This window comes from Oryctolagus cuniculus, chromosome 19 (genome assembly GCF_964237555.1).
Source record: "Oryctolagus cuniculus chromosome 19, mOryCun1.1, whole genome shotgun sequence".
NCBI classification, from domain to species: Eukaryota; Metazoa; Chordata; class Mammalia; order Lagomorpha; family Leporidae; genus Oryctolagus; species Oryctolagus cuniculus.
In genome coordinates, this window is record NC_091450.1 from 32,172,888 (window position 1) to 32,199,823 (window position 26,936).

The following is a 26,936-nucleotide window of genomic DNA, read 5'->3' on the forward strand; positions in this document are numbered from 1 at the left end:
TATTCTCGTTGTCCCTTGGCCTACTACTACTTTTAGTCTGACTCTGCAAGGCCTCTTCACATTGCCTAAATGTGGCAGATTCTCTACCCTTCCTTTCTGCTAATTTGCATCACCTTTGTCACATGTGTGCCCATGGCTTACCATCAGTCTACACCTGCCACGTCTCTTTCGTACCTAGCTTGGATTTACTGTTCGAGTCGGTCACCCTTTGACATAAGAGGCAGCTAAAATCTGTTGTTTCCTTTACAAGAAGACTAGAGGGTAAGAGTATAAATGTAGTATGTCTTGGGGCCAGCACTGTGGCATAGCGGGTAAAGCTGCCACCTGCAGTGCCGGCATCCCATATGGACACCAGTTCGAATCCTGGCTGCTCCACTTCTGACCCAGCTCTCTGCTGTGGCCTGGGAAAGCAGTGGAAGATGGCCCAAGTCCTTGGGCACCTGAACCCACACAGGAGACCCAGAAAAAGCTCCTGTCCCCTGGGTTCGGATCAGCGCAGCTTCAGCCACTGTGCCCATCTGGGAATGAACCAGCCGATGGAAAACCTCTCTCTCTCTCTGTAACTCTTTCAAATAGATAAACATTTTTTTAAAAAGTATGTCTTGTAGAAGTATGAATGTCAGAAGTGCAGACAGTGACTCATGGGAGCCTGCAGTAAGGGACTACAAGGGAAGAAGTTATCAATCCGGCTCCCTGAAATCCCTGCCAATGTAGTCTCAGATTAAGCTCAGTGTTAGATGCTTTTCTGTCCAGTTGGCACAAATGAGTACTTTCCACACGCCAGGCAGAGTGCTGCATGTTTTACATGCATATTTTATGTGACACCATCTCATTAGAAGGCTGAGAATAGGCAGCTGGCATTGTGGCATGGTGGGTAAAGCTGCCACCTGTGATGCCAGCATCCCATATGAACAAAGGTTTGTGTCCCAGCTACTCTTTTTTTTTTTTTTTTTTAAGATTTATTTGTATATTTGAAAGGCAGAGAGACCTTCCATCTACTGGTTCACTCCCCAAAAGGCTGGAACGACCTGGGCTGGGTCAGGCCGAAGCCAGGAGCCAGGAGCTTCTTGGTTTCCCACATGAGTACAGGGCCCAATTACTTGGGCCATCCTCCGCTCCTTTTCCAAGAGCATTAGCAGGAAGCTGCATTGCAAGTGGTACAGCTAGGACTTGAACCAGTGCCCATATGGGATGCCAGTACTGCAGGCAGAGGCTTATTCTGCTCCACAGCACTGGCCCTGCTCTACTTCTGATCCAGCTCCCTGCTAACAGCCTGGGATAAGCAGCAGCAGATGGCCCAAGTGTTCCGGCCTCTGCCACCCACATGGGAGACCCACATGAAGCTCCTGGCTCTTGGCTTCAGCCTGGCTCAGCCCTGACCATTGTGGCCATTTAGAGTAAACCAGCAAATCATGATCTCTTCCCCTCTAATTCTGACTTTCCAATAAATAAACATCCACAGTGCAAATAAATAAATGGCTGGTAACAGGTATGCCCATGGAGTGTGCTAGAGGGAGTTAGACTGGGGACTGGCGGAAGAGTTCTATGAGTCTTTTTAGTGCCCAGCACAAACACCTTGAAGGTAGGGGTAGAGGGACAGCCTCCCTGTTGTAGCTTCAGGCTGCAATGCTCTAAGAAAATCACCAGTTGTAGTACATCACAGGACCTGCAAGGGTGGTACGCAGTGGGCTGGTTGCAGGGGCTGGGGGAGAGGCGCAAAGGATGAAATTTACCGTCTGCATGAGTGGCCATCTTGACCGGGGTGCTTAGTGGTAACATCAGCTTCACCACTTCACCCAATTCATAGCATCAGCAGCCACGCCAACCCTGCCTGCTCCATTGGACCCTGGTCCTGCTCCCACCACTGATGATCCCACATTAATCTCTAATCCTCACCCCTTCCCCGAGCCTCAACCCCAACACTACCATTCCCCTCCTGCTGTGAATATGGCAGATAAGAAAAAGGGCTGTTACAGGAAACAGAGTTTAAAAATCGGCGCAGAAAAACCACAGGGAAAATCACACTCGAGTGAGGCAGCGCTGAGGCAAGACTGAGGAGGAACGGACGGGCACACAGGGCTCTTTCCGCCACTCCGGCCCTGTGTGTGACAGCCCGCTAGCAAAGGACTGCCTCACTGCCTTTTTCTCTCCCCGAGAACAGACCCGAATCCTGCGCTGCTTTCCTGGCATCAGATCTCCTTCTTAGAGTTCTTCCAGTAGTCTCTCCCCAACAGGTACAGACTTCTAGAACTCCTATTCCTGGTTCTTCATTTTAAAATATACTGCTTCCCCCTAGTAATTTTGCTCTCCCCTACATCTCCCCACCAGCAGTAATAACTCAGTTATATCAGTACCATCTTAGATTACTTTCTGCCAACCAGATAAAAAACCAGAAGAGACAGATCTCTCTCAGCAATTACAAGAGCATAAACACTCTAAACAAAGCAGAAACATTTTTACTCCTGCATGTCACAGAAAGGAAGAGTATTTTCCGGAGCTCCTAACCTAACACTACCAAGTAGCTGTCTGGCTTGATCCTGTGACCACATAGGTCCAGGTCCACACCCTCTGTCAGGCGCTCTCCTGCCACCTCTGTCAGAACCTGCCGGATGAATACAGCCTACAGGGAGAAAGCAGGTCCCCTGACCAACAACGGGGAGCAAATCAGTGACGAGTCACACACACCCACCCAAGTTTCCTGGAGATATTTATTTACCATCCAAACATATTTTCAACAAAGGAGGACACAATCACTAATTTCCCTAGGATGCATATTTTCAGTCTCCTTTGAATTCACCTCTCACGGAACACTCTGCCCAGGAACAAGCCTCTGCTTATCTTTTTCTGACAGATGTGGGGAAAAGTCTCAATCTCTGCGAAGGGTAGAATAATCAGACACACATTTCCACTGCCAACTTCTGGAACAAGAAGTTCCAGCTTACTTTTCCCCTTAGGCCTCTGCTTCCTTCTTGTCTGAGGTAACTGCTGCACGTGTGGTCTGCCCACGTGCCCTTTCAGACTGTGGTGGCTGACCCACACAGCCCACGGCCTCCCAGCCCGGGGCCTCTGGAGATGCTGTAAGTCACAACCAGTCTTCAGTTGACTTCCAGCTGGTTCCTCGGGAGACTTGGCCCCACTTCTCTGGTCTCAAAGCCCACAGGGGCCCAAGTGCTCCTACTGAATGTCCCAAATCAGGAAGTAGTAACCGAAAGATGGATCCCCAAAGCTGTTGGGATAAACACCAGACACAGGTGGGAGATACCCAAACCACATCTTGGCTAAGTACACCAAGAAAGTGAGTGCTCCTTGGGACAGGACAGACTTAACTGGGACCCTGCTTGGAGCAGGTCTCCTCAAAACCTTTCAGCCTTCCCTCCACAGACACAGCTCCTTTTCAGTTTTATGCTAACCCTTTTCAACACCTGCACCTCCCTCAAAACAAGCCCCATTTCCCTTTTGTAGCAATTACCTGAAAAATGCACAGGTGCATTTTTTGGGCAGCTGGGCAAGGAATGCCAATTTTGGACAAGAAGGACCCTCTGAGTGTGCCACCTATCCGGGGCAGAGAGAAACCTCCTTGTTTCTAACCGGTGTGAGTTCTCTGATGACTCATGAGGCGTGAACTCCGGGAGAAGCTTTCTCCACATTCAGAACATTTATACGGTCTCTCTCCTGTATGGGTTCTCAGGTGACGAATCCGATTGGAGCTGTGAGAGAAACTGTCTCCACACTCATGACAGGTGTAGGGTTTTTCTCCCGTGTGAATTCTCTGGTGCCTTATTAGGTTAGATCTGTGAGAGAAGTTTTCCCCACAAAGGGTACATTTGTATGGTTTCTCTCCCGTGTGCGTTCTCTGATGTCTTGTGAGATGCATCCCTTGCCGGAAACTTTTCCCACAGGTTAAACATTCAAAGAGTTTCTTCTCTGCCTTGTGGGTTCCGTGGTTTGGGAGGAAGGGGGCGCTGTCACTCACGGCTTCCCCACACTCAGAGAAGGGGTACAGTCTCTCTTTCTCATGAGTTCTTTCATGAATAACAAGGTGTGAACTCCTCGAGAAACTTTTCCCACACTCAGGACACTTGTAAGGCCTCTCTCCTGTGTGAATCCTCTGGTGCCGCAGGAGGTTGGAGCTGTGAGCGAAGATCTCCCCACACTCCGGGCACTTGTACGGCTTCTCCCCTGTGTGCGTTCTTTGGTGCCTGTGGAGGTTGGAGTTGCAAGAGAAGCTTTTTCCACAAATGTTACACTGATAGGGCTTCTCGCCCGTGTGCGTGCGCTGGTGGCGCGTCAAGTGAGTATTCTGACTGAAGCACTTTCCGCATTCGAGGCACTTGTGGGCCTCCTCTCCGAGGTGCGCTCTATGTAGTGACAGGAAGTGAGGGTTCCCACCAAAGAGGTCACTGCACTCCACACCCACACACAGTCTCTCTGCCGCATGTATTCTCTGGTGCCTAATTAGGTTTGAGTTGTTGGAGAAATTTTTGCCACACAAGGGACATAAATGGAGTTTCTTCGGCACTTCCTTTGGTCGCCCCAGTTCTCTGTAACTTGCGGCTCCTGTCAGGGTCTGTTCTGTTCTGTCCTCTGAGGGAGGCTCCCAGTGCCATTCTGCCCTGTCCCGAGGTCTTCCTGGCTCCGGACTCCAGGGCACCTCCCCTCTGGCCTGGCCAGACGGCGGTGCCTCAGAGTGTGAATTCACAGGGGAACTAAACTGAGCACTTTCTTCTGGGTCCTCAAATTTCTCTTCCCCTGTAGGGAGAGAAAAACCAACGCTCTACATCATTTATACACTGGAAAAAAAATCCAAACCATCTACCTGGCATGTTAGGTCAGAAGCCCAGAAGGGCTACATCTACCTCAGTTTCCCATTCTCTCTCTACGGGTCAAACACTCCAGAGAGGCAAGCAGAGGGGGGTGGGGCCGGCGCTCAAGGAATCACTCAGACCAGTCTTGGAATTCCATCCTTGGTGCCGCCATGCCCCTGGCCTACTGAGCCTCCGGCTTCTACCCTGCAGGAATGGGTAGGGCAGAGCAGGACTGAGAGCAGGGCAGGGCAAGTAAACCCAAAAGGAAGTGCCTCCTTGCAGTCTGCACCTGGGCTTCCTCACTTGCCCCACTGGACAGCGTGGCCAGTGGGGACCAAGGAAGCCAGGGGCGCCCCGGCACTGGTGGAGGGCTGGCCCGCACCCAAACTCTCCAATGTGTCTCTCAGCCTCAGAGGTCTCACTGGGCTGCTGCACAACTGCATGCCTTACCTGGAGCTGGGCTGCTGGGGCTCAGGCCCTCCTTGCAGCTCCGGAGACTGGAGTCCCGTACCTTTCCTCCTTCTTCCACGCGGGCGTCTAAGGCCTCCTGGCGGGGAATGTGAGGGTCTGCTCACAAGGAAACAAACACATGTCTTTGTCACCACTCTCCTCCACCAAGCAAAGCAAACAATGCAGTTTTGCTCCCCATCCTCAGTGTGCAGACACACAGACGCTCAGGAAGGCTGACGGCATTACTTGGAATATTCACCGAACTCAGCAGTCAGTGCAAACGAGTTCCCAAACCTGATGGATGAAAACAAGTGCAGTGTGACCTCCTGCTGGCGTGTGCTCAGCTGCACGGCTGCGTCCACCCGACTGTGAGCTACAGTCTCCTTCTGCGTCACTTCCCGACACTTCCCCCAAGTTTCGTTATGAGACGCTCACACATACAGAACAGCTGAGAGAACTACATAACGAACACTTGTCTGTAGAAACCCTCTATGGTCGGCACCGCGGCTCACTAGGCTAATCCTCCACCTGCGGCGCCAGCACCCCGGGTTCTAGTCCCAGTTGGGGCGCCAGATTCTGTCCCGGTCACTCCTCTTCCAGTCCAGCTCTCTGCTGTGGCCCGGGAAGGCAGTGGAGGATGGCCCAGGTGCTTGGGCCCTGCACCTGCATGGGAGACCAGGAGAAGCTCCTGGCTCCTGGCTCCTGATCAGCGCTGTGCGCCAGCCGCAGCAGCCATTTGGGGGGGGGGGGGGTGAACCAAAGGTAAAGGAAGACCTTTCTCTCTCTCTCTTACTGTCCACTCTGTCTGTCAAAAAAAAGAAACCCTCCAGGTAAATTCACCCACAAGTCTGTTATATTTCACAGGCATCGCTTTCAGTTTCTGCGTAATATTTCAACATATAGATGCATCTTAAGTTTTACGATTTAGCCTATTTTCAATATATACATTGTTCCTGAATTTCTACAAAGGCTTTGTGAATTCAATATTGAACTGACTCTTTGGGGACTAAGTGACCCCTCAGCTATGTTCATTTTGTTTAAAATTTATTTATTTGAAATCAAATTTACAGAGAGGGAGAGGCAGAGGCAGATAGAGAGGGAAGTCTTCCACCTGCTGATTCATTCCCCAAATGGCTACAACCACCAAGGGGGCCAGGCCAAAGCCAGGAGCTTCATCCAGCTCTCTCACGTACGTGCAGGGACCCAAGCACTTGGGCCACCTTCTGCTGCTTTTCCAGGCACATTACCAGGGAGCTGGATTGGAAGTAAAATAGCCGGGACTCGAACAGGTGCCAATATGGTATGCTGGCACTGCAGACAGTGGCTTTACCCATTACGTTATAGTGCCAGCCCCCATTTTATTGTTACTATTACAATAGTGAATGTTTTGATGCCAAATTCAGCTCTTTCCTGAATTTTTATGGCTATGAAATTTTTATGCCTACATTGGAATGCTGATGCCTGTGTCCTGAAACTTTGTCTTTATGGAAAGAAATACAAATACTAATGAAGCACAGGAGAATGAAGCACAGGGAATGAAGAGAGGCCCCTGGAGTCCTGAGACACGAAGCACATGAGACGGGGCAGGGGCTCACTGTGTTGACTCTGCTCTGTGAAGTCCACTATGGCTCAGTCTCCTTGCTTTATGCGCTGGCAGCACGGGCTGGAATCCAGGGCTGCTTCTAAGTGTGTCATCTGTGCAGTTGTCGCACTGGCCTTCGGACAGGTGCCCTGAGACAAAGGGAGCTCTGTGGAGACTGCTTAGCAAAACTCAGAGTTATATCCGGAAGCGCGTGTTCAAGGGACTTTGACTGGGAATGATGTAGTCCTCATCCCCAGAACAGAACTGTGCCACTGCTGTGGTGCAGGGAGGTATGCTGCCACCTGTGACACCAGCACCCCAGATCAGAGCTCTGGTTTGAGTCCTGGCTGCTCCACTTTCAATCCAGCTTCCTACGAGAGCCACAGATAATGCCTTGTGTAATTGAGCCCCTGCCACCCGTGTGGGAGACCGAGACAGAGTTCCTGGCTCCTGGCTTCTGCTGGGCCCAGCTCTGACTGTTGTAGCCATTTGAGGAGTGAACCAGCCAATGGATGATCTATCTCTATCTCTCTGCCTTTCAAACAAATAAATCTTAAAAGAAAAAAAAAAAGGGGAGGGAGGAAGGAAAAGAGGAAAGTCAGTCCTTACCCAGCGAGCCCACAGCCTCACTGCTCTCCGGCGCCATGTCACTGGCGAGGGCTCTGCTGCGTGGACACTGACGCCCCCACTCCTCCTGGGAGATGTACACGGCCACATTCTCCAAGCTCTCGGGCAACTGGAACAGCACAAGGTCTTTTTTAGCCCCTCACACAGCAAGAACACCTCAAGCAAAGTCACGGGTTAAAGGGACAACCCCAGGGGTACCAAGAACACATGTCTCGGGAAAGAAGGGTGCCAGGCCTACAAGTGAAAGGCGGAAGAGACAGCGAGCGAGGGAGACACTTGTGGTGATGTAAAATGGATTCTCCTAGTGGCAGAAGGACCCTTCCCACCCAAAGAAAGAAGGGTGCTGGGAGAAGAGAACGGGGGCTTCCACATCACCTGGGGCCCAGTCAGCGCCTTGTCTTCCGCGGTCCCTTCATGAGGAAAGAGAGAAAGCCAGGGAGCAGATACTGCTGAAGGGGACGGAAACCACAATGAGAACAGCGATCCCAAGCCTTGGCAGCCCACCAGTGATTAGAACACAGTATCAGCTCCGCCGCGCCCAGCAGAAGCAGCCAGCAGAGGCTCACCCACAGATAGCAGAGTAGGGGAACGCGGCCCTCTTCCCTGGGGCCCCAGGGCCCGAACCCCCATCATTCCGCGGGCTCTAAATCTCTGTTCTGCGTACAAGGGGCGCTGCTGAGAGAGCCCCCCACCCCCACCCCAGAACTCCACCAGCACTTCTAGGTCCTTCGTTCCGTATCTCAGAACTCCGACTTCACCAAGTCCTCCTCCCTGGCACCTGTTCTACACCCTGTGGTGTCAGGGGCAACCCCAAAGCCCCTCCTCCCTCCCACCTGCCCAGATGACTGTTCCTCACCCCTCTCCTTTACAGCCTGGGGGTCCCTTTGGGGGCTGGGGCCTAGCAGCTCCTGCAGCCTGGGGCCAGGGCCTCGCTCAGTCTCCATGGGCTCCAGCTTGAAGCTCGGTGACTCTCGGGCTGTTTCCAGAGGCAGAGGCTCCTCCAAAAGCACTTCTGTTCCCCGCCCACGGGTTGTGACCTGGGAACCAACCCACAGCACTCGGCGTCACCACAGGGCTCTGCGAGCAAGCCCTCCACAGAGGACGGCAGGCCACCCTCTGGACCCAACAAGGCCCCAACGCCTTCTGGGGTCCCGTCTGCATCCGGGAAAGTGAGTGGGCCGGCGAGTAAGAGGGCAGGTTCGCAAACAGCGCGCACGTTCTGACACCCCGCCCTCTGTGCGCTCCCCCTCTTCTAGATGCGTCTATCCCTCACTGCGGGACACGGCAAATGCGGGTCTCTGAGGGGCGAACCCTTGCCAGAGTTCACAGTTAACCCGTTCTGCAGAGGCCACTGCTGAGCCCCGCGCATCGGCCAGCAGGCTTCCACCACCGACTGCAGCCAGTCCTGTGAGCGCTCTCACGCGCTGCTTTCTCACGCTGGCCAGGTGCCGAGCCCCGCCGCCTCTGCCCTACGCCCCCGGCCGTGCGGGGACCAAGTGGAGGTCGGAGAGTCCGGGGCAAACGACAAAAAGGCCTGCTCCCCGTGCAGAGCTCGGGGCAACCAGGTCGGTGACATCCCCGCCGCCGGGGCCAGGCAGCCAGCTCGCGCGCTCTCACCTGCTGCCTCAACCTCCCGAGCTCTCTCTGCATATCCTCCACCAGGGTCACTGCTTCTTCGCCGCTCTCGGGATGCAACTCCTGCACCCTGCTCTGGATCTCCTGGGGCAGGATGGTCAGGAACTGCTCCAGCACCAGCAGCTCCAGGATCTGCTCCTTGGTGCGCAGCTCGGGCCGCAGCCAGCCGTGGCAGAGCTCCTGGAGCCGGCTCAGGGCTTCCCGGGGCCCAGCGGCCTCCTGGAAACGGAACCGTCTGAAACGCAGATGGGAGGCCTCCGGACTGGGCCCGGGGTCAGGCGGGGGCAGCTCCTGGCTCCAGGCGCAGTCCTCCTCCAGTTTCACTATCAGGAGCCCTTCTCGCTCCTGGGAGCTCGGGCCCGACGCCATTGTCAGGACCCCAGAGCGCCTGGCCCCTTAAAACCGGATGCGGCCGCTCTGAGAGGTATCCCGGCGCCAAGCAAGGGTGCGCGGCGCCGGCCGGAGCTGCTGGGCCCGGGGCTCCAGGTCCCGGCGGAAGATCCCAGCTCTCGCCGGGCGCAGCTGGCTCCAGCGCCTCCACCTCAACAAGCTTCGGGTGCCGCCGCCCAGCCGCCCAGGCCCACCTTCGCCAGGACGCTCCCGCGGCAAGACCCGAGCGACCCGCTCCTCAGCCAGCACCGGGACACACGAAAGACGGCTCGGCCCTCAGGCCGGAAGTGCCTGGGCGCCAGTTAGCCGTCCACAAGCCAACGGCCCCTGCTTGGGCCCAACTTCCGGGTCACGTTTCTGCAAACTCCGGCGCCCATTGGATCAGGTCTCGCCACAGACTCACCGACGACCAATGAGAAGGGGAGGTCCGCCTGCGGAGGCGGGACGAGCGAGGGGCCAATCAGAGAGGAGCCCCGCGGTCCCCGGCGGCCCCGGGAGGGGCGATGGGCGGGGCCGCCAAGTCGAAAATAGCTGGGGGGAAGGGAGGATGTGCCCGGCGGACGGTCTGGACGAGGGGTCCCCACAAAGGCTTATTAAAATGGCAAGCCCCGGCCGCGCGAGGGCCACCGCGTCAGAGTTCGGGGCGGGCAGAATCCGGAACTGAGTGGCTAAGCTCCACCCATGGCGTCTTCCCGGGGCAACCCCCAACCGTCCCGGGCACCCTGGGCTGGCAGCGGCAAGCGCGACCCACGCGTCCGGCTTCGGAGTCGGCGGCCTCCGCAGCGCGCTCCACACCCGTGGACGCCCGGCCGCGGGCCGCCCCGAACCCGTCACAGCGCGCGGCCCCCGGCCCCCGGCGCGGGGCCTGCCGGGAGATGGAGTCCGTGGCGCGACCCCGCGACTGCGCCTGCGCTGGCGGCCCCGGCTCCGCCGTCTACGCCCGCAGCCAGCTGCAGCCGGGTCGTGTGTGGCAGCGGGGCCGGCCGGGCGGGCTCCGGGGCTTCCGGGGGGCGCTCAGGGCCTGGCGCGCCCCCCTGGCTCTCCGGGTGTGGGTGTACTGCTCGGCCCGCGAGGGCCAGGGCCGGTTACTCCGGTGCTGGCTCCGCCGTGAGAATCGCCTTGCGGCGCGAACGGACACGCGTGGGGCCGGTGGAGGCTTCGTGTCGCCCAGGGGAGGGCTGCCCCGCCGCGAGCTGGAGCTCTTGCCCACGGGCAGCGGCGGTCCAGGGCCGCGACGCTTTCCACCGGCGGTCAGGCCGACAGAAGCGCGCTGGGAGCGAATCCGGACAACCAGTAACCGTCTACACAGCGCTTGCTCGCGTGCAGGCGGATCCTCGACGCGCACTGGACGAAGCAGACGTTGTTGTTGGCACCGTCAGCCGGGCCGGGTCGCACAAGGCCGCCAGTGTGGCGAAGGGTGGACCTGGGGACAGCCAGGGCTGGTTCGGAACACCTGTGTGGACTGAGGACTGGGCATGCGTTTTCCTTGTCCCATTCCAGGGACGAAACCAGACCCGCAGCTGCCATGCAGATGCCAACCCAGAAGCCCCTGCAGCACGGACGTGACGTCAGAACTCCCTGTGACCATTGCAGCATAGGCGTGACGTCAGAACTCCCTGTGACCACTGCAGCATAGGCGTGACGTCAGAACTCCCTGTGACCACTGCAGCATAGGCGTGACGTCAGAACTCCCTGTGACCATTCTGGTTTTTTAAACATTCTCATTTCAAAAAAGAAAATCTCGATTCTAACCTCATAAACCACTTGTCCCGGGCCTTTATGGTCTCAGGCAAGTTACTTAATCGCATGGAGCTCCCACCGCAGTTCCCTTCTCTGAGCTGAGGGAACGTGCGGGGAGGACTGCATGAGCCAGGGCACGTTCGAGGCTTAGAACCGTCAGTGGCAGTGGCTGCGGGATATGTGTAAGAATATTTCAGTGCTGCCCTGAAGTAGGACGAATGGAGGTCAACCGCTTGCGACCGCTGGCGCTCGGGGTTTGTTCCAGCGCATTCTTAGGATTAGTATTTTTTTGTGGCCTACCCGTATTCAGGGGACAGACTAGCCGACATCTGATTGGAGTACAGTTACCCGCTGGTTACAGATCTACAGGGATGCACTGAACCCCAGGGTTCTTAGCCTGGCACTGCCCAGAACCGTGTGATGGTGCCTACCGAGCCTTTAAGGCGGAGTTCATGTTGGGGGGCGCACTGGCCAGCACAGATCCGGGGGGTGCACGGTGCGTCTGGAGGTACTGTGCACCAACCTGCATGTGTGTGTCCCCAGGAAGCAGGAACAGACCGTTCACCAAGTTCTCGAGACACCAAAAATATCTAAGAACAGCTACCTTCGGGCTCTGGTGAAAATGAAGTAAGTGTGCCCTCGTGTGGCCACTACTGGTTCTACTTCGTTTCGCAGCTAGAGGAGGCTCCCTAGTTGTCAGGAAATTTTTAATCTCCTGCCTCCTCGTCCCTGTTTCTAGGCTGCTTTCAGTCCCTAACCAGGTCTTACAGATGCCCTGGCATTCAGGGAGTTTTCTTGTACCTGCACCACATTACTTTTTCATCCCACTCTTTTTCTTAGCATAAACAAAATAGTGACGTGAGGCTTCATTTCATTTCAAATGCGTCTTTTGGTCTTTAAAATTTATTTATTTTTATTTGAAAGGCAAAGAGTAGATACAGATAGAGACCTTCCATCTGCTGGGTCATTTCCCAAATGCCAAGAGCACAGAACCCAATCCCAGACTCCCATGGGTGGCAGGGATCCAAATGCTTGACTTCACTTCATCTGCTGCTTCCCAGAGCACACATAAGCAGGAAACTCGAATCAGAAGTGGAACTGGGACTCCAACCCGGCCGCACTGACTTGGGCTGGGGGTGTCCGAAGTAGTGTCTTAGCCACTGCACCAAACATCCACATGCATTTTATTTTTATTACCCTGAAATATGTTGCCTTTTCCCCATCAAAGTCTATGCTAAGGCATTTTGCTCCTCCTATATTTTGATTTATATATAAATGCATACACACACACTTTTTAAAAATTATTATTTGTTTATTTGAAAGTCAGTGTTACACAGAGAGAGAAGGAGAGGCAGAGAGATTGAGAGAGAGGTCTTCCATCCACTGGTTCACGCCCTAATTAGCCACAACGGCTGGAGTTGTGCCGGTTTGGAGCCAGGAGTTTCTTCCAGGTCTCTCACGCGGGTGCAGGGGCCCAAGGACTTGGGCCATCTTCTACTGCTTTCCCAGGCCTCAGCAGAGAGCTGGATCGGAAGTGGACACGAACCGGCGCCCATATGGGATGCCGGCACTGAAGGCGGCGACTTTACCTGCTATGCCATAGCACCGACACCCTCCCCCCATTTTTAATGTGGGGTTTAACTTTTCCTTCTAATGACCATTAACCAAACCATCTTGCTAATCAGGCTTGAAAACAGTACTTGAACATTCTCTTCTATTTGGATTTTAAGTCACTACTTACCACCAAGTCTTAGAGAGGCGGAGCGAGAGGAAGGGACATGGAAGGAGGGTCCAGACCTCCACTCTCTCAGTGAGGCGAGGACAGACGGACATAGTAGAAGAGCAAACCAGAGAGAAACCTCACCAGGTGCTTTGAGACGAATGGGAACACTGTCAGCTAGTTTACAAGGACCAGGATAATCCCCTTCTAGATTTCAGCTAAAACACACACAGGCTGTTGTAATGGACAGCGGCAAGCCCCGTTCAGATGCCACTTTTCATTTGAACATCTCATAACTTAAATTACCCCAGAACAGGCTTCATAACTGGCACTCTGACCTCCCTCTCTCTTATCTTGGGACTTGGGGTGGGAGAGAAGCTTTGGGATGCTATTAGGAATCTGTTATTTGGGAGTGGCATTGTGGCACAGCAGGTTAAGCTGCCACCTGCCAATCAACATCCTACGTGGGCACTGGTTCGAGTCTGGCTGTCCCAGATCAGATCTGGTTCCCTGCTAACAACTGGGAAAAGCAGCCTCAGGCCCAGTTCTCTGTTCTCCCCTCGCTCCCTGCGAGTCCTCCAGAGCAGATGTGAAGCCGGGGTTGGGAAGCAAGCTCAGCCCTTGGCATTTCCTTAGGGTTAGTAATCAGCCGAGGGGCCAGTGTTGTGGCATAGTGGTTTAAGCCACTGTATGCAACAGCAGCATCCCATATGGGCGCCAGTTTGAGTCCCAGCTGCTCCACTTCCTATCCAGCTCCCTGATAATGCACCTGGGAAAGCAGCAGAAAATGGCCCAGGTGCTTGGGTCCCTACACCCACATGGGAGACCCAGATGAAGTTCCTGGCTCCTGGCTTTGGCCTGGCACAGACCAGCCACTGTGACGATTTGGGGAGTGAACCAAAAGATGGAAGATATTTTTTTCTCTCTCACATGTGTGCTCTCTCTCTCCAACTCTGTGTTTCAAACAATAAATAAATAAGTATTTAAAAAAGCACCTCATCAGCCCCCCAGCCCAGGAATGTTAGGAACTCAGGGGGCCAGCCTGTGTCCCATCATTTCCAGTTTGAGTTGTCAGATCTCAGAGGCCTAGAAAAAGCCTGGCACCACCATTTTTAAGACTCTTGGAAAAAATACCACAAAATGTGTGGTACATTTAATTTTTTCCTTTATCACCCCGCACACCTGGATGTTGGAGAGAACTTCAAAAGTCTAAACCATGAGGCCTTTCAGAAAGATGAGCTCATGCTCTGTGGCCCCAGGAGAGGCTTGTCCACCCGACTTGGTATTCTGTGGTAGCTCTTTAGCCACTTCTCCAAGCTAGGGCCCCCTGTAAGAGGGAGAGAGAGAGAGTGGAGGGCAGAAGCCAAGGACTAAAAGCCCCTCGGCCTGCCTGGGCTGGGGAGACCCAGTCACAGGGTCTCAGCCACTCCTCCTATCAAAGAGTGTGGCACATGCGGCCCCTCCCCCTTCTGGCTGGCCAGCTTGTGGAGCATGGCGGCAGCGTGACCTCCGAGGCAGAACCACAGAAGGCCTTCTAGCGCCATCCTAACGACGAGGAGAACCTGCGCTTGGAACCCACAGCAGGATTTTGGCTACCCTGACAGCATCTGGCTGGAGGGCTATCTGTATAACTGTGGGGGACAATCCAGAGTGGACTTTGTTTCTTATAAAATAAAACCAAAATCAAGCAAGGTGTCATTGCAACATTAATTGCAGGTGATGGTCACATAGGTATTTGGTATGCCCTCAGTGTTTTTTTTTTATTTTTTTTATTTGAGACATTTCCAAGGAAAGAGGTGTTGTTAGCTAGTTCTCTCTGATGGTCTGAACGGGGCTCTGACACCCGCCTCAAGAACAAATCGCTTCCAAGAAGGGGGAGAAGAAATCTCTTCCGTGCTGCAGGGAGGCAAATGGAGTGCACACGGCACCAGGGTGTAGGGTGTTGGTCCCCTCAGGGTCTCCCATCTGCCCTGCTTGTTCCGAGGTGCTGGGAGAAAACAGATCCTTCTATTGCTTGTCAAGCCTGAGCCTTTTCCTTCCAAAAGGACCCTGTTTGCTCCCAATTCGCCAAGTTCACTGAGGCCCTAAACTCACGTTAGACCTCCACCTTCTTAAGCAAACAGTTCAGTGGGATAGGGACTATTGATGGAACTCTGAACTTCCCTTGGGAAGTCAGCAGATGGTTTGTAGGATTTGTGATATTCCCACAAGTGCCACGTTTCTGTCCTTAGAACTGTTTGCTCAACAAGGTTGTTAGAGAAAAGATTCTGAGATGTGCTAAATTTCATTACAGGAGTCAGAGGATAGAGAACCTAAGAGATAAGGAAAGTTAATCAATTAAAAGCCTAGGGCCAAAACCAACAAACCATGCCATATTCTGAACGCTACGTTAAAACCTTGACTTATGGGGCCAGTGTCGTGGCATAGCAGGTAAAGCTGCTCCCACAAGAGTGCCGGTTCATGTTCCAGCTGCCCCACTTCCCATCCAGCTCCCTGCTAATGGTCTGGGAAAAGCAGTAGAAGGCGGCTTAAGTCCTTGGGCCTCTGTACCCACATGGGAGACCCAGAAGAAGCTCCAAGCTCCTGGCTCCTGGCTTTGGCCTGGCCCAGCCTTGGCTGTTGTAGCCATCTGGGGAGTGAAGCAGTGGATGGAAACTCTCTCTCTCTCTCTCTTCTCTCCCTCTCTCTCTAACTCTGCCTTTCAAATAAATAAATTTTAAACAAATAAAAAAACCTTGACTTACAACGGTCTGGCTAAAACAAGATAATAATGGATAAACCAGTTACTCTGTTTTTTAGGGTGTCCCTAAGATGTCTTTCTAGGCAAGCTAAGCGGGCCCTTGAAGGCAGACCGCATCTGCGCCCGCTCCTGGCTGCTGTGTGCAGTGTCCCCACAGGTGGTGCCACAGCTCAGAAGACCGCTGTCTGCTTGCGTGCCATTTCCTTTTTCATACTACGGCTTTAGTTTGGCTCCAAAAGTAGGTTTTTTACTTAATACGCAAGATTTCAGCTGTAGGTCAACTGGGATGTTTTCCTGTTTTTGTTTTTGAGTCGTGGAGCGATTTCTTGGTGTCCTGAAGCCGCGGAGTCCTGTGGGAGTTTACTGCTAATGCTAGTCACGTTCCTTGCCCTTCTCTCCCGAGAAGAGACACTGTAGCACTTCCTTAGTCTTCTGGTAATGTCCCTGCAAATGCCTCTAGCAAATTTAAATTTATATTTTAAAAAAGGCAAGTTATAAGATACAGGTTATGAAATTTCTTTTTCTTAGTACTTTACAGGGGGGAAAAACAAGAAATCTTTGTTGCAGTAACATGCTTTAAAAGGCTTCTTAGTTAATTCAGAGTAAACTTAGCAAATCTAAAGTTTGTACCAGTATTTGGTTTACGTCTTTTAAAAACTAAAGGAACTATAAAATAGAAGCTACGTGGGAGGCCGGCGCCGCGGCTCACTGGGCTAATCCTCCGCCTGGAGCACCGGTACCCTGGGTTCTAGTCCCAGTTGGGGCACCGGATTCTGTCCCAGTTGCTCCTCTTCCAGGCCAGCTCTCTGCTGTGGCCCGGGAAGGCAGTGGAGGATGGCACTTGGGCCCTGCACCCGCATGGGAGACCAGGAGAAGCACCTGGCTCCTGGCTTCAGATCAGCTCAGCACGCTGGCAGTAGTGGCCATGTCGGGGGTGAACCAACGGAAGGAAGACCTTTCTCTCTGTCTCTCTCTCTCTCACTGTCTAACTCTGCCTGTAAAAACAAAAAAAAGCTACATGGGAGAGAGAGTACATGGCTTCTGGCCACACCATGTCAGTAAGTGGAGCAGTGACCTACTGCGCGTGGGATGCCGCAGCTCCAGGTCTCAGCTGCTTTTCCACTGTATGACCGTAGCAGGTGATCTCAAGTTTGTGTTCCATCGCACACTTTCTCATTAAGTTCATGTGTGGAAATGTGCACACCCATGTCCTGTCTGGGGCTTTAACATGTGACTGAGTGACCACTGTAACTGTGCTTGTTACCTTTCTCTTCACACCAGCCTTGCAACACAGACTGGACCAAAGAGAAGTTCTTTGCCCCTCCGCCGGCAGCCCCAACAGGCGGGAAAATAATGGAGTGGAAGCCCTGGGGGTGGGGGTGGGGTGGGGCTGGGAACACAGGTGTGTACGGCGCACTGTAGTGGGAGTTCCGTATTGTAGTGATCTTGCTTCCACTTGCCACACTCTAGCCAGCATGAATGCGTTAGATGAAGCGTGAGAACCCTGTTCAATCGAAACCCCCATGGCCCCTTTTTTCTTTTCTTTTTATTTTACTTAAACATTTTTATGAGGATTTAGATGGAAATTCTTTTGTCAGTTCATGTTGGTTCCAGAGCTTCCGACCGTCAAGATCTGCTTTATAAGTCACTGCACTAACCCTTGGAGATGGGGTGGGTGGGTGGCTCAGTTCAGTTACATCCTCAAGGCAAACTCCTAGTGGAAAATAAATGTTCTTTAGTTATTTAAAAAAATTAACAAACAGGGGCCAGCACTGTGGCCTGAAGAGCCAGCATCCCATAAGGGTGCCGGTTCGAGACCCGGCTGCTCCACTTCCTGCCCAGCTCTCTGCTATGGCCTGGGAAAGCAGTAGAGGATGGCCCAAGTCTTTGGGCCCCTGCACCTGCATGGGAGACCCCGAAGAAGCTCCTGGATCCTGGCTTCAGATCGGCACAGCTCCGGCTGTTGTGGCCAATTGGAGAATGAACCATCGGATGGAAGACCTCTCTCTCTCTCTCTGCCTCTCCTCTCTCTGTGTAACTGACTTTCAAATAAATAAATAAATCTTTAAAACAAACAAACAAAAAACCCTCGACTTATGAGGCAGGCATTTGGCCTAGCAGGTTTTTTTTTTTTTTTTTTTTTTGGACAGGCAGAGTTAGACAGTGAGAGAGAGGTCTTCCCTCCATTGGTTCACCCCCAAAATGGCCACTATGGCCGGCACGCTGTGCCATTCAGAAGCCAGGAGCCAGGTGCTTCCTCCTGGTCTCCCATGCAGATGCAGGAGCCCAAGCACTTGGGCCATCCTCCACTGCCTTCCTGGGCCACAGCAGAGAGCTGGACTGGAAGAGGAGCAACCGGAACTAGAACCCAGCACCCATATGGGGTGCCCGCACCGCAGGTTGAGGATTAACCAAGTGAGCCATGGCGCTGGCCCCTAATTGTTTAAATATTGATTTAAAACCCTTGGCAGCTGACCCCTCTCCCAGCCTAGGAGCCAGCCCCTCCTTCTTTAGTGTACACTGTCCGACTATTCACTGAAACCAACTCAGAAACAAGAAGTAATTCTCTTTACAGACTGCCCCCACCCCAAAACTCCCTGATTTGAGTCACCCAGCCCCTCTTATCTGCAGCCAGTGAATGTTCTAGGTGAACAATGTATGCTCCTTCACCAGATTTTCATTTAAAGGAAAGTGTTTTTGGATGTTGGGCCCAGTGCACACTCCCACCTGCTGTCTAGCTGCGGGAACTCTTCCTGAGATCTGACTGGCTGGCGTCTGCAAGGCTCAGTGACCCTTTGCTTCACAAAACCTTTGTCTCAAAGTTTTGGTTTAACAAGGTCTTTGAGTTCAGGATAAAGTCAAACCTAGAACAGACAAAAGCTGCTCACAAGGATGTGCCATTCCGGGAGCCAGCTATATATAACAAACGGGGAGCATTGGGGGCCCCCACAACTGTTTAAGGGTCTTCTAACCCTACACTTAGAAGAGGACTCCAAGGGGAACATAAGTCAGGACACTTGCACACAGAGCCAGCACACAGGAGCTTCTTCCGGGTCTTCCACGTGGGTGCAGGGGCCCAAGGACTTGGGCCATCCTCTACTGCTTTCCCAGGCCACAGCAGAGAGCAGGATGGGAAGAGGAGCAGCCGGGACTCGAACCAGCGCCCATATGGGATGCGAGCACTGCAGATGGTGTTTTGATGATGTCTTCATGCTGCTGCCCCTCAACATCAGCCTCTCAGTTGAGGTGGTTTTTCTTGGTGCTGTTATAGCAGTAATGGAGGAAAACATGAAATTATTGTGCTAACATTTGGCTTGCTGTGCTTTGTTTTGTCTTACTATTTTACACTGGAACTATGTTCATGGAGCAGTATCAAATATAAGACTGGGGCTGGTGCTGTCATGCAGCAGGTTAAAGCCCTGGCCTACAGTGCCAGCATTGCTTAAGGACGCTGTTGGAGTCCCAGTTGCTCCACTTCTGATCCAGCTCTCTGCTGTGGCCTGGGAAAGCAGTAGAAGATGGTCCAAGTCCTTGGGCCCCTGTACCCATGTAGGAGATCTGGAAGAAGTTCCTGGCTTCTGACCAGCTTAGCTCTGGCGGTAGCAGTCATTTGGGGAGTGAACCAGTGGATGGAGGATCTCTCTCTCTCTGGCTCTACCTCTCTCTGTAACTCTTTCAAATAAATAAAATAAAACTAAAAAAAAAATCACAAAACTCTTAAATGGTCATTGGAAAAAATAAAAACATGTAGATGATGTGAGTGAAAATACCAACCTTACACTCAATTCAGCGTTTTAGAGGTACCCATGTCACATGCTGTACACCCTCTGGGTCTTCCCACATGGGTACAGGGCCCAAGGATCTGGGCCATCCTCCACTGCTTTTCCAGGCCATAGCAGGGAGCTGGATCAGAAGTGGAGCAGCTGGGACTCAAACTGGTGCCCATATGAGATGCTGGCACCACAGGCAGCGGCTTTACCCGCGCCGGCTCTAATTTAATAATTTATTCGTATTTTGGCTGGCTTTGCACGTTAGCACACGGAATTCCACATTGTTCTCAGTGGACGCAGTGTAGACCACAGAATGGATTCACTAACATTTATTGAGTTTGTCCCCAGGGATAAACACCTAAATTGTTGAAAGTTTCTAATCTGGCACATGTGGCAGGGGAATGTTCCAGAAGATATAAAGAGGCTATGAGTAAGAATGTGCCCCTCAGCCCACCATGCAGGTAAATACAATCTGATTCTTAAAGATTTATTTATTTATTTGAAAGTCAGAGTTACACAGAGTGGAGGCAGAGAGAGAGAGAGGTCTTCCATTTGATGGTTCACTCCCCAATTGGCCGCAACAGCTGGAGCTGCGACAATCCAAAGCCAGAAGCCAGGAGCCAGCAGCTTCTTCCGGGTCTCCCATGTGTGTGCAGGGGCCCAAGGACTTGGGCCATTTTCTACTGCGTTCCCAGGCCATAGCAGAGAGCTGGATGGGAAGAGAAGCAGCCGGGACTAGAACTGGCGCCCATATGGGATGTCGGCACTGCAGGCCAGGGCGTTAACCCCATGCGTCACAGCACCAGCACCATGATTCTTTTTATCCGAGGAAAGCAGGTGTTGATGGGTAGCACTTAAAATGTTGGAATCAGAAAAACAGACCCTCTAAATCGCTGTCCCAATATTTCTGGGTTCCAATACACTTGAAGCAAAAATCTTTCTCAAAGGTCCAATATGTAAAACAAAATGAATGGCTGCCCTGGCTTTAGCGAAGGGTCTACACCTACAGTCTCCTACTAGAAATACCCAAGGGGGCTTCAGGAACTCCAGGAACCCTCAAAACGCTGTGACTTACTCTAGATGCATATCCCACTTTCTGGGAAAATCACTACCTCCATGGCTCACTGTATCTTACTGATTTTTCTTTTATTTATTTTTTTTTCTCTTTAATTTGACAGGTAGAGTTACAGACAGTGAGAGACAGGGAGAAAGATCCTCCTTCCGCTGGTTCACCCCCCAAATGGTCGCTACAGCTGGCGCTGCGCCGATTAGAAGCCAGGAGCCAGGTGCCTCCTCCTGGTCTCCCATGCGGGTGCAGGTGCCCAAGCACTTGGACCATCCTCCACTGCCTTCCCGGGCCACAGCAGGGAGCTGGACTGGAAGAGGGGCAACCGGGACAGAATCCGGCGCCCATATGGGATGCCTGTGCAGCATGCGGAGTACCAGGTGAGCCACGGCGCCGGCCCCATCTTACTGAATTTCTCAAATGCGACCTTGAAACCGAGGAATCTGGACTCTGCACTCTAGGGTACCAGGGCCAGAGTCTGAGCCCCTTGCTGTAGCTTCCATCGCTGCCCCTTTCGTAAATGAGCAAACGCCAGCGCTCCTGAGGGGCTGAGCCATCGACTTCCCTCTCGGCTTTCATGCTAACCGGCAACTCCAGCTGACCTGTAATCACCCTGCCCGCTCCACCCCGCGGGACAAGCTCCCTGCGGCAGAGTCCTCACCCGAGGTGCCATCCCCGCACTGCCCAGCGCGGGGCCTGGCAGGCAACCGGTCACTGTCTGCGGCATACGCCAGGGGAGGAAGACCACCAGCCAATCAGGACAAAGAGCTCCCGAGGTCAACGCGCTCAGCACAACCCGGCGGCCCCACGCCGGAGCGCCTCGGGCCACCCACGGGCGCACTCGTCCCACTTCCCGGCGCGGCGCCCGGGATACCAGCGCAGACCGCAGCCGCCCTAGGCCCGCTTTCGACGCACGGCTGCTCCAACAGCAGCCATAGGCTGGAGGGGCTGCCAATCAGTCCAGCGCCACGCGGCCCGGCGCCCGCTGGGAGACCCCGGTGAGACCGCCCGTCCTCCGATTGGTTCCCGTGCTCCCCCGGGGGCCTCTGGGAGCCGGAGTCCCGGGATTCGTCCGCGCACGCGTCTCTGTGACGCGGTGGGCGGGCCCGGTCGCGCCCTCCCTCCGGGTGCGGCGAGGAGCGTGCGCCTCTCGCCTCGGAACGCCCCCTTTTTCCCTCAGGCCGCTCTTCCGTCACGCCCCTCTCACGCCGCTGCCCCCGGGCGCTGCCGCGGGCGTGGGCTCCCCGGGTGCGGGCGCGGCGCTGGGCGGCGGCCTCGCACAGGCGTGCCCGGCCGCGGGCCGCTCCTGCCCGGGGTTTCTCGAGCCCGGAAACGACCCCCTGGACGGACCGGAAGCGGGCGGGCGGGAAACCCGCCCCCCGTCGCTCCCGGACTCGTAAACAAGCAGTTTCAAAACGTGGGAATCCCGGAGCGCGGGGCGAGGAGGGGGAAGGCCCAGGCCGGGCAAGGGGTACGTGAGGGAAACCGCGAAGAGGCGCTTTTGTTGTTTTCCTGCCTTTCCCAGCGGCCTGCTTGCTCGTGTGCCCCAAGCTTGTAAATATCAGGTAAAGCACTCTGACCCCGGAGTCAGCCCTTAAGGCTTCCTGGTCTGACTAGAAACCCATAGAGCATTAGGCATGGAAACCCAAGACACTGAGGCAAAACAATGGCCGACATGATCTCTGAGTGACAGCCCAGAGAAAGAAGGGGCCATCAAAGAAGGAGGTACTTTTCTCTAAAAGGAAGAGAGAGCTTCCACTTCGCTTAGGACCATGTCTAAATACCGATGGAGACTGTGCATTCAAAAGGCGTCCATAGCCCTGACAGCTCATGTCAAGAGGCTCTGGTGACCGCTGACGTCATACATTAGCGTGTTAATTGTTACATTACCAACAGGAGTCACTGTGCACTAACTTCTCATGTAGGACCCTCTGCCCTCCAGGAGTTGTATTACGAGAATTAACTGTAAAACTTGCTCTCAGTTCTGTGTGTGTGCGCGCGCCCACACAAGTTGTTGAAATCTTTACTTAGTATAGAGTTGCTCTCTGTGTATCAAGTTAATTGAAAATGAATCTTAATAGAGAATGGGATAGGGAATGGGAGAGAAGGAGGGAAGTGGGGTGGGAGGGTGGGTATGGGGAGAAGAATTACTATATTCCTAAAGTTGTACTTAGGAAATTTGCACTCATTAAATAAAAGGTTTCTTTGAGAAAAAAATTAAAAAATATCAGTTAACCAGGAAAAATGTTAATGTTATAAAAATTTTAAAAGTTGAGAGTAAAATGAACACCCACGTTTCCTGCGTGTGTATTTAGAATAAATCCTGTGTATAGCGCTTGATAAGTTGTAGTCTGCTTAACGTTACAGCACTGAGAAGGAAGCTCTGATCCGTGGGCAGTGTGGCCACCTAGACAGAACCCTGTCACTGCAGCTCGTAGGCAGGGTCAGGGCCACCTGCTGCACCCCACTTGATGAAGCTGGCCTCACCTCTCTTTCCATCCTGCTCAGGAGGGGGTAGGTCATCCCAGAATTTGGTCTCCCCTCAAAGCACATATACAAACATATTCTCAGAGTTGGGCATCGTGGCACAGCAGGTAACATTTCATATCAGAGTGCGGGCTCCTCTACTTCCCATCCGGGTTCCTGCTAATGCACCTGGGAAGGTAGCAGAACATAGCCCAAGTGCTTGGGCCCCTGCCACCCATGCAGGACACCAGGATGGACTTCCTGGCTCCTGACTCTGATCTGGCACAGCTCAGGCTGTTGTGGCCATTTGGGGAGTGAACCAGTGGATGGAAGATTCTGTGTGTGTCATTCTGTCAAATATTAAATATATCTGTATGTCCTGTGAGAAAGGGCCTTTGCTCAGATGATGATCTGGGCTGGGATGGGCAGATGGGTTGAGAATTAGATCCTACAGGAGCTCCCTGTTATCTGCAGGGATCAACACTAACTCCTTAAGGTAGCATCGAGGGCCTTTCATATGACCTGGACAAAAAGAATCTTGCCCCTATGCCTCTACACAACCCACCCCTAATATCCAATCCATGTCATGTCAGCTCTGCTTTCAAAAGCACCCAGGGGGCCAGTGCTGTGGCATGGCAGGTAAAGCCGCCATCTGTAGTGCTGGCATCCCATGTGGTGCTGGTTCGAGTCCCAGCTGCTCCACTTCTGATCCAGCTCCCTGCTAATGTGCCTGGCAAAGCACTAGAAGATGGCCTAAGTCCTTGGGTTCCTGCACCCATGTGGGAGACCCAGATGAAGCTCCTAGCTCCTGGCTTTGGAGCGGTGCAGCTCTGGCTCTTGTGGCCAACTGGGGAGTGAACCAGTGGATGCAAGACCTCTCTCGCCCGCTCTCTCTCTGCCGCTGCCTCTCTATAATTCTTTCAAATAAACAAATCTTTGGAAAAAAAAAAAAAAGCAGCCAGACTCTGGCTCCTCTGCTTCCAGGCTGGCTCAGGCCCTGCGCTCTGGCGGTTGACTGCTTTCTCCTCGCGCTCTGCCCCTCCTTTCCCCGCTGCTGCTTTCTGCAGAAACCAGAGTTTTTCTTTCACCGCATGAGTCAGATGACTGCTTTGCCCTAAGTCTCCAATGTCCACTCATCTCAGAGTAAGACGCGGAAGCCCTCTTGACCTGGCCCCCAATACCCCCTCTAACCCTCCAGACCACTCCTGCTGCCACTGCCCCCCAACCTCGCTCTGGCCACTGGTTTGATGTTCATCAGACATCAAACATCATTTCCCCAGGGCCTCTGCACTCACTTATTTTTTAAAATATTTATTTATTTATTTGAAAGAGTTACACAGAGACAGAAGAGGCAGAGAGACAGAGACAGAGACAGAGAGAGAGAGAGAGAGATTATCCATCCTCTGGTTCACCCCCTGCCCCCAGCCCCGCCAATTGGCCACAACAGCTGGAGCTGCGCTGATCCAAAGCCAGGAGCCAGGAGCTTCCTCCAGGTCTTCCCACGTGGGTGCAGGAGCCCAAGGACTTGGGTCATCTACTGCCTTCCCAGGCCATAGCAGGGAGCTGGATAGGAAGTGGAGCAGCCAGGACATGAACCAGTGCCCATAAGGGGTGCTGGCACTGCAGGTGGCAGCTTTACCCGCTACACACAGTGCCTGCCCCTGCACTCACTCAAAAATAGATGAAGTCTGCTCGTCCCCAAAGCAAATCAGCGGCCCCTCTCCCACTTCTTTCAGGTTTCTGTTCAAGCACAAAGATCCTCCTCAAGTGCCCTGTTTAAAATACCAAACCAGCCCCCTATCCTCACGAGTCCTCTGCTGCTGCTGCCTTCCGCAGTTTCTTTATCACTACCTGACACGTGGCATATGTTCATTATCTGCCCACACTTTCCTACAAGAATCTTAACTCTAGGGCTGGCATTGTGGCACAGGGGGTTAAGCTGCCACATGAGTGCCAGTGCGTGTCCCGGCTGCTTCCCTTCAGATCCAGCTCCCTGCTTAAGCACCTGGGAAAGCAGCAGAGGATGGCCCAAGTGCTTGAGACTCTGCACCCACATGGGAGACCCAGATGGAGTTCTGAGCTCCTAGTCTCAGCCTGGCCCAGCTCTGGCCATCATGGCCATTTCGGGAGTGAACCAGTGGATGGAAGGCCTCTCTCCAACTCTGCCTTTTAAATAAAGAAAGAAATCTTTTTTTTTTAATGAGAACCTTAGTTCTGTGAAGAACTTGCTTTATTCACCTCTGTATCCACAGTACCTAGAGTCACTCTTGGCAATGAGTGGGCTGCAGCCTCCCAGCTATGCTTGCCAAGGTCAATGAACCTGAGAAGGCAGCCAACCGTCCCTGACTTCCGGAAGTAGGGACTTGCAGTGCTAAACCAGGCAAACAAGGCTTTTGTGCCATCAAACCAAACCCACTCCTTGCCCCACCTCTAAGCCTGAATCTCCTCATATATGTAGAAAAACCAGGACCTTTGTCAGAGACTGAATGGGAATGAAACCAGGGCCGTGTGTGAAACGCCCAGCCCAGTGTCTGGTTCACCAAGGCCCTGTGAACTTAGCTGCTGTCTTTCAGCAGCCTGCCTGTTGGGACTCAGCTGTGACAAGAGGCCTGTGTGCCTCTGGCCCTGGATCCTTGCCCCTGTTAGCCTGCAGTGCCGGCATTCCATATGGGGGCCAGTTCGAGACCCGGCTGCTCCACTTCCTATCCAGCTCACCTCTCTGCTATGGCTTGGGAAAGCAGTGGAGGCTGGCCCAAGTCTTTGGGCCCCTGCACCCTCGTGAGAGACCTGGAAAAAGCTCCTGGCTCCTGGCTTCGGATCCACCCAGCTCCGGCCAGTTGGGGAGTGAACCAGCAGATGCAAGACCTCTCTCTCTCTCTTTCTCTCTCCTTCTTTCTCTGTGTAATGCTGACTTTCAAATAAATAAACAAATCTTTAAAAAAAAAAAAAAAAACAGAACAAAAACCAAGGGCAGAGCTGCTCTCCACGCAAGAGTCGATACTCCAGAGACAACGCAGGAGCTGACGCAAGGAATCGGGGTTTCTCGAGAGGCCAGCACTCCTAAGGACGTGGCGGTCCTCATCCTCCCAAAACCACCTCACATTTTCAAGTCAGCAGGAGACCTCCAAAGGGGACAGAGAGGGAGGCAGGGGGGTCAGGGACAAGGGGGACAAAGGCCAGGGCCAGCTGCCTGTTGGGCTCTGGGTACTCGACAGAGGCTGGCCAGAGCCCCCATGCTTGTTTGCAGTCGTAATGCCAGTCTTCGGTCATGTTGGCTGGGCCAGATACTTTGTAATTGCAGCCTTTGTCAAGACTAATTTCTAGGCCGGCGCCGTGGCTCACTAGGCTAATCCTCCACCTAGCGGCGCCGGCACACCGGGTTCTAGTCCCGGTCGGGGCGCCGGATTCTGTCCCGGTTGCCCCTCTTCCAGGCCAGCTCTCTGCTATGGCCAGGGAGTGCAGTGGAGGATGGCCCAGGTGCTTGGGCCCTGCACCCCATGGGAGACCAGGAAAAGCACCTGGCTCCTGGCTCCTGCCATCGGATCAGCGCGGTGCGCCGGCTGCAGCGGCGGCCATTGGAGGGTGAACCAACGGCAAAGGAAGACCTTTCTCTCTCTGTCTCTCTCTCTCACTGTCCACTCTGCCTGTCAAAAATAAAAAAATTAAAAAAAAAATTAAAAAAAAAAAGACTAATTTCTGGAGTTCTGGTGCAAGCCTTAAATATCTGTTAAGTTAAACAAACCTGATTAGTTGCAGTCAGCAACCACAGCAACTATGTCTACAATGGGGGATGGAAAAAAGGACCCATGTTAATTACTGCTGCACCCACATCCACTGCCCACTTAGAGCTGTGGGAGACAATTCAAGGCCACCATTTTACTCAGCAATTCGGATACAACTGCTTTGATGTCTCAAAGTATACTTTGACAATTTCTTCAGAGGCAG

The 26,936-nt window shown here is 53.3% G+C and overlaps 1 protein-coding gene and 1 long non-coding RNA gene across 4 annotated transcripts; both read right to left on the reverse strand.

Annotated features, from left to right (window-relative positions):
- Positions 1–2,690: 2,690 nt before the first annotated feature.
- Positions 2,691–10,291, reverse strand: ZNF263 (zinc finger protein 263). Of its 3 annotated transcripts, none has more exons than XM_002722768.5 (6): positions 9,082–9,812; positions 8,321–8,501; positions 7,840–7,913; positions 7,447–7,573; positions 5,256–5,372; positions 2,691–4,749 (listed from the first exon to the last, which is right to left on the reverse strand). In XM_002722768.5, exons 1-6 carry the CDS (start codon positions 9,466–9,468, stop codon positions 3,584–3,586), a joined length of 2,052 nt encoding a protein of 683 aa, XP_002722814.2. In that variant the 5' UTR covers positions 9,469–9,812; the 3' UTR covers positions 2,691–3,583. The 3 variants fall into 3 exon arrangements, with proteins under 3 accessions (XP_002722814.2, XP_008248865.2, XP_008248866.2); XM_008250643.4 differs by having other exon boundaries at positions 7,840–7,910; positions 9,082–9,811; XM_008250644.4 differs by lacking the exons at positions 7,840–7,913; positions 8,321–8,501 and having other exon boundaries at positions 9,082–10,291.
- Positions 10,292–19,932: 9,641 nt separating this feature from the next.
- LOC127488196 (uncharacterized) lies at positions 19,933–22,651 on the reverse strand. Its single transcript, XR_007915710.2, has 2 exons — positions 21,187–22,651; positions 19,933–20,168 (listed from the first exon to the last, which is right to left on the reverse strand). It is a non-coding gene; the product is annotated as an uncharacterized lncRNA (long non-coding RNA).
- Between the last annotated feature and the right edge of the window lie 4,285 nt (positions 22,652–26,936).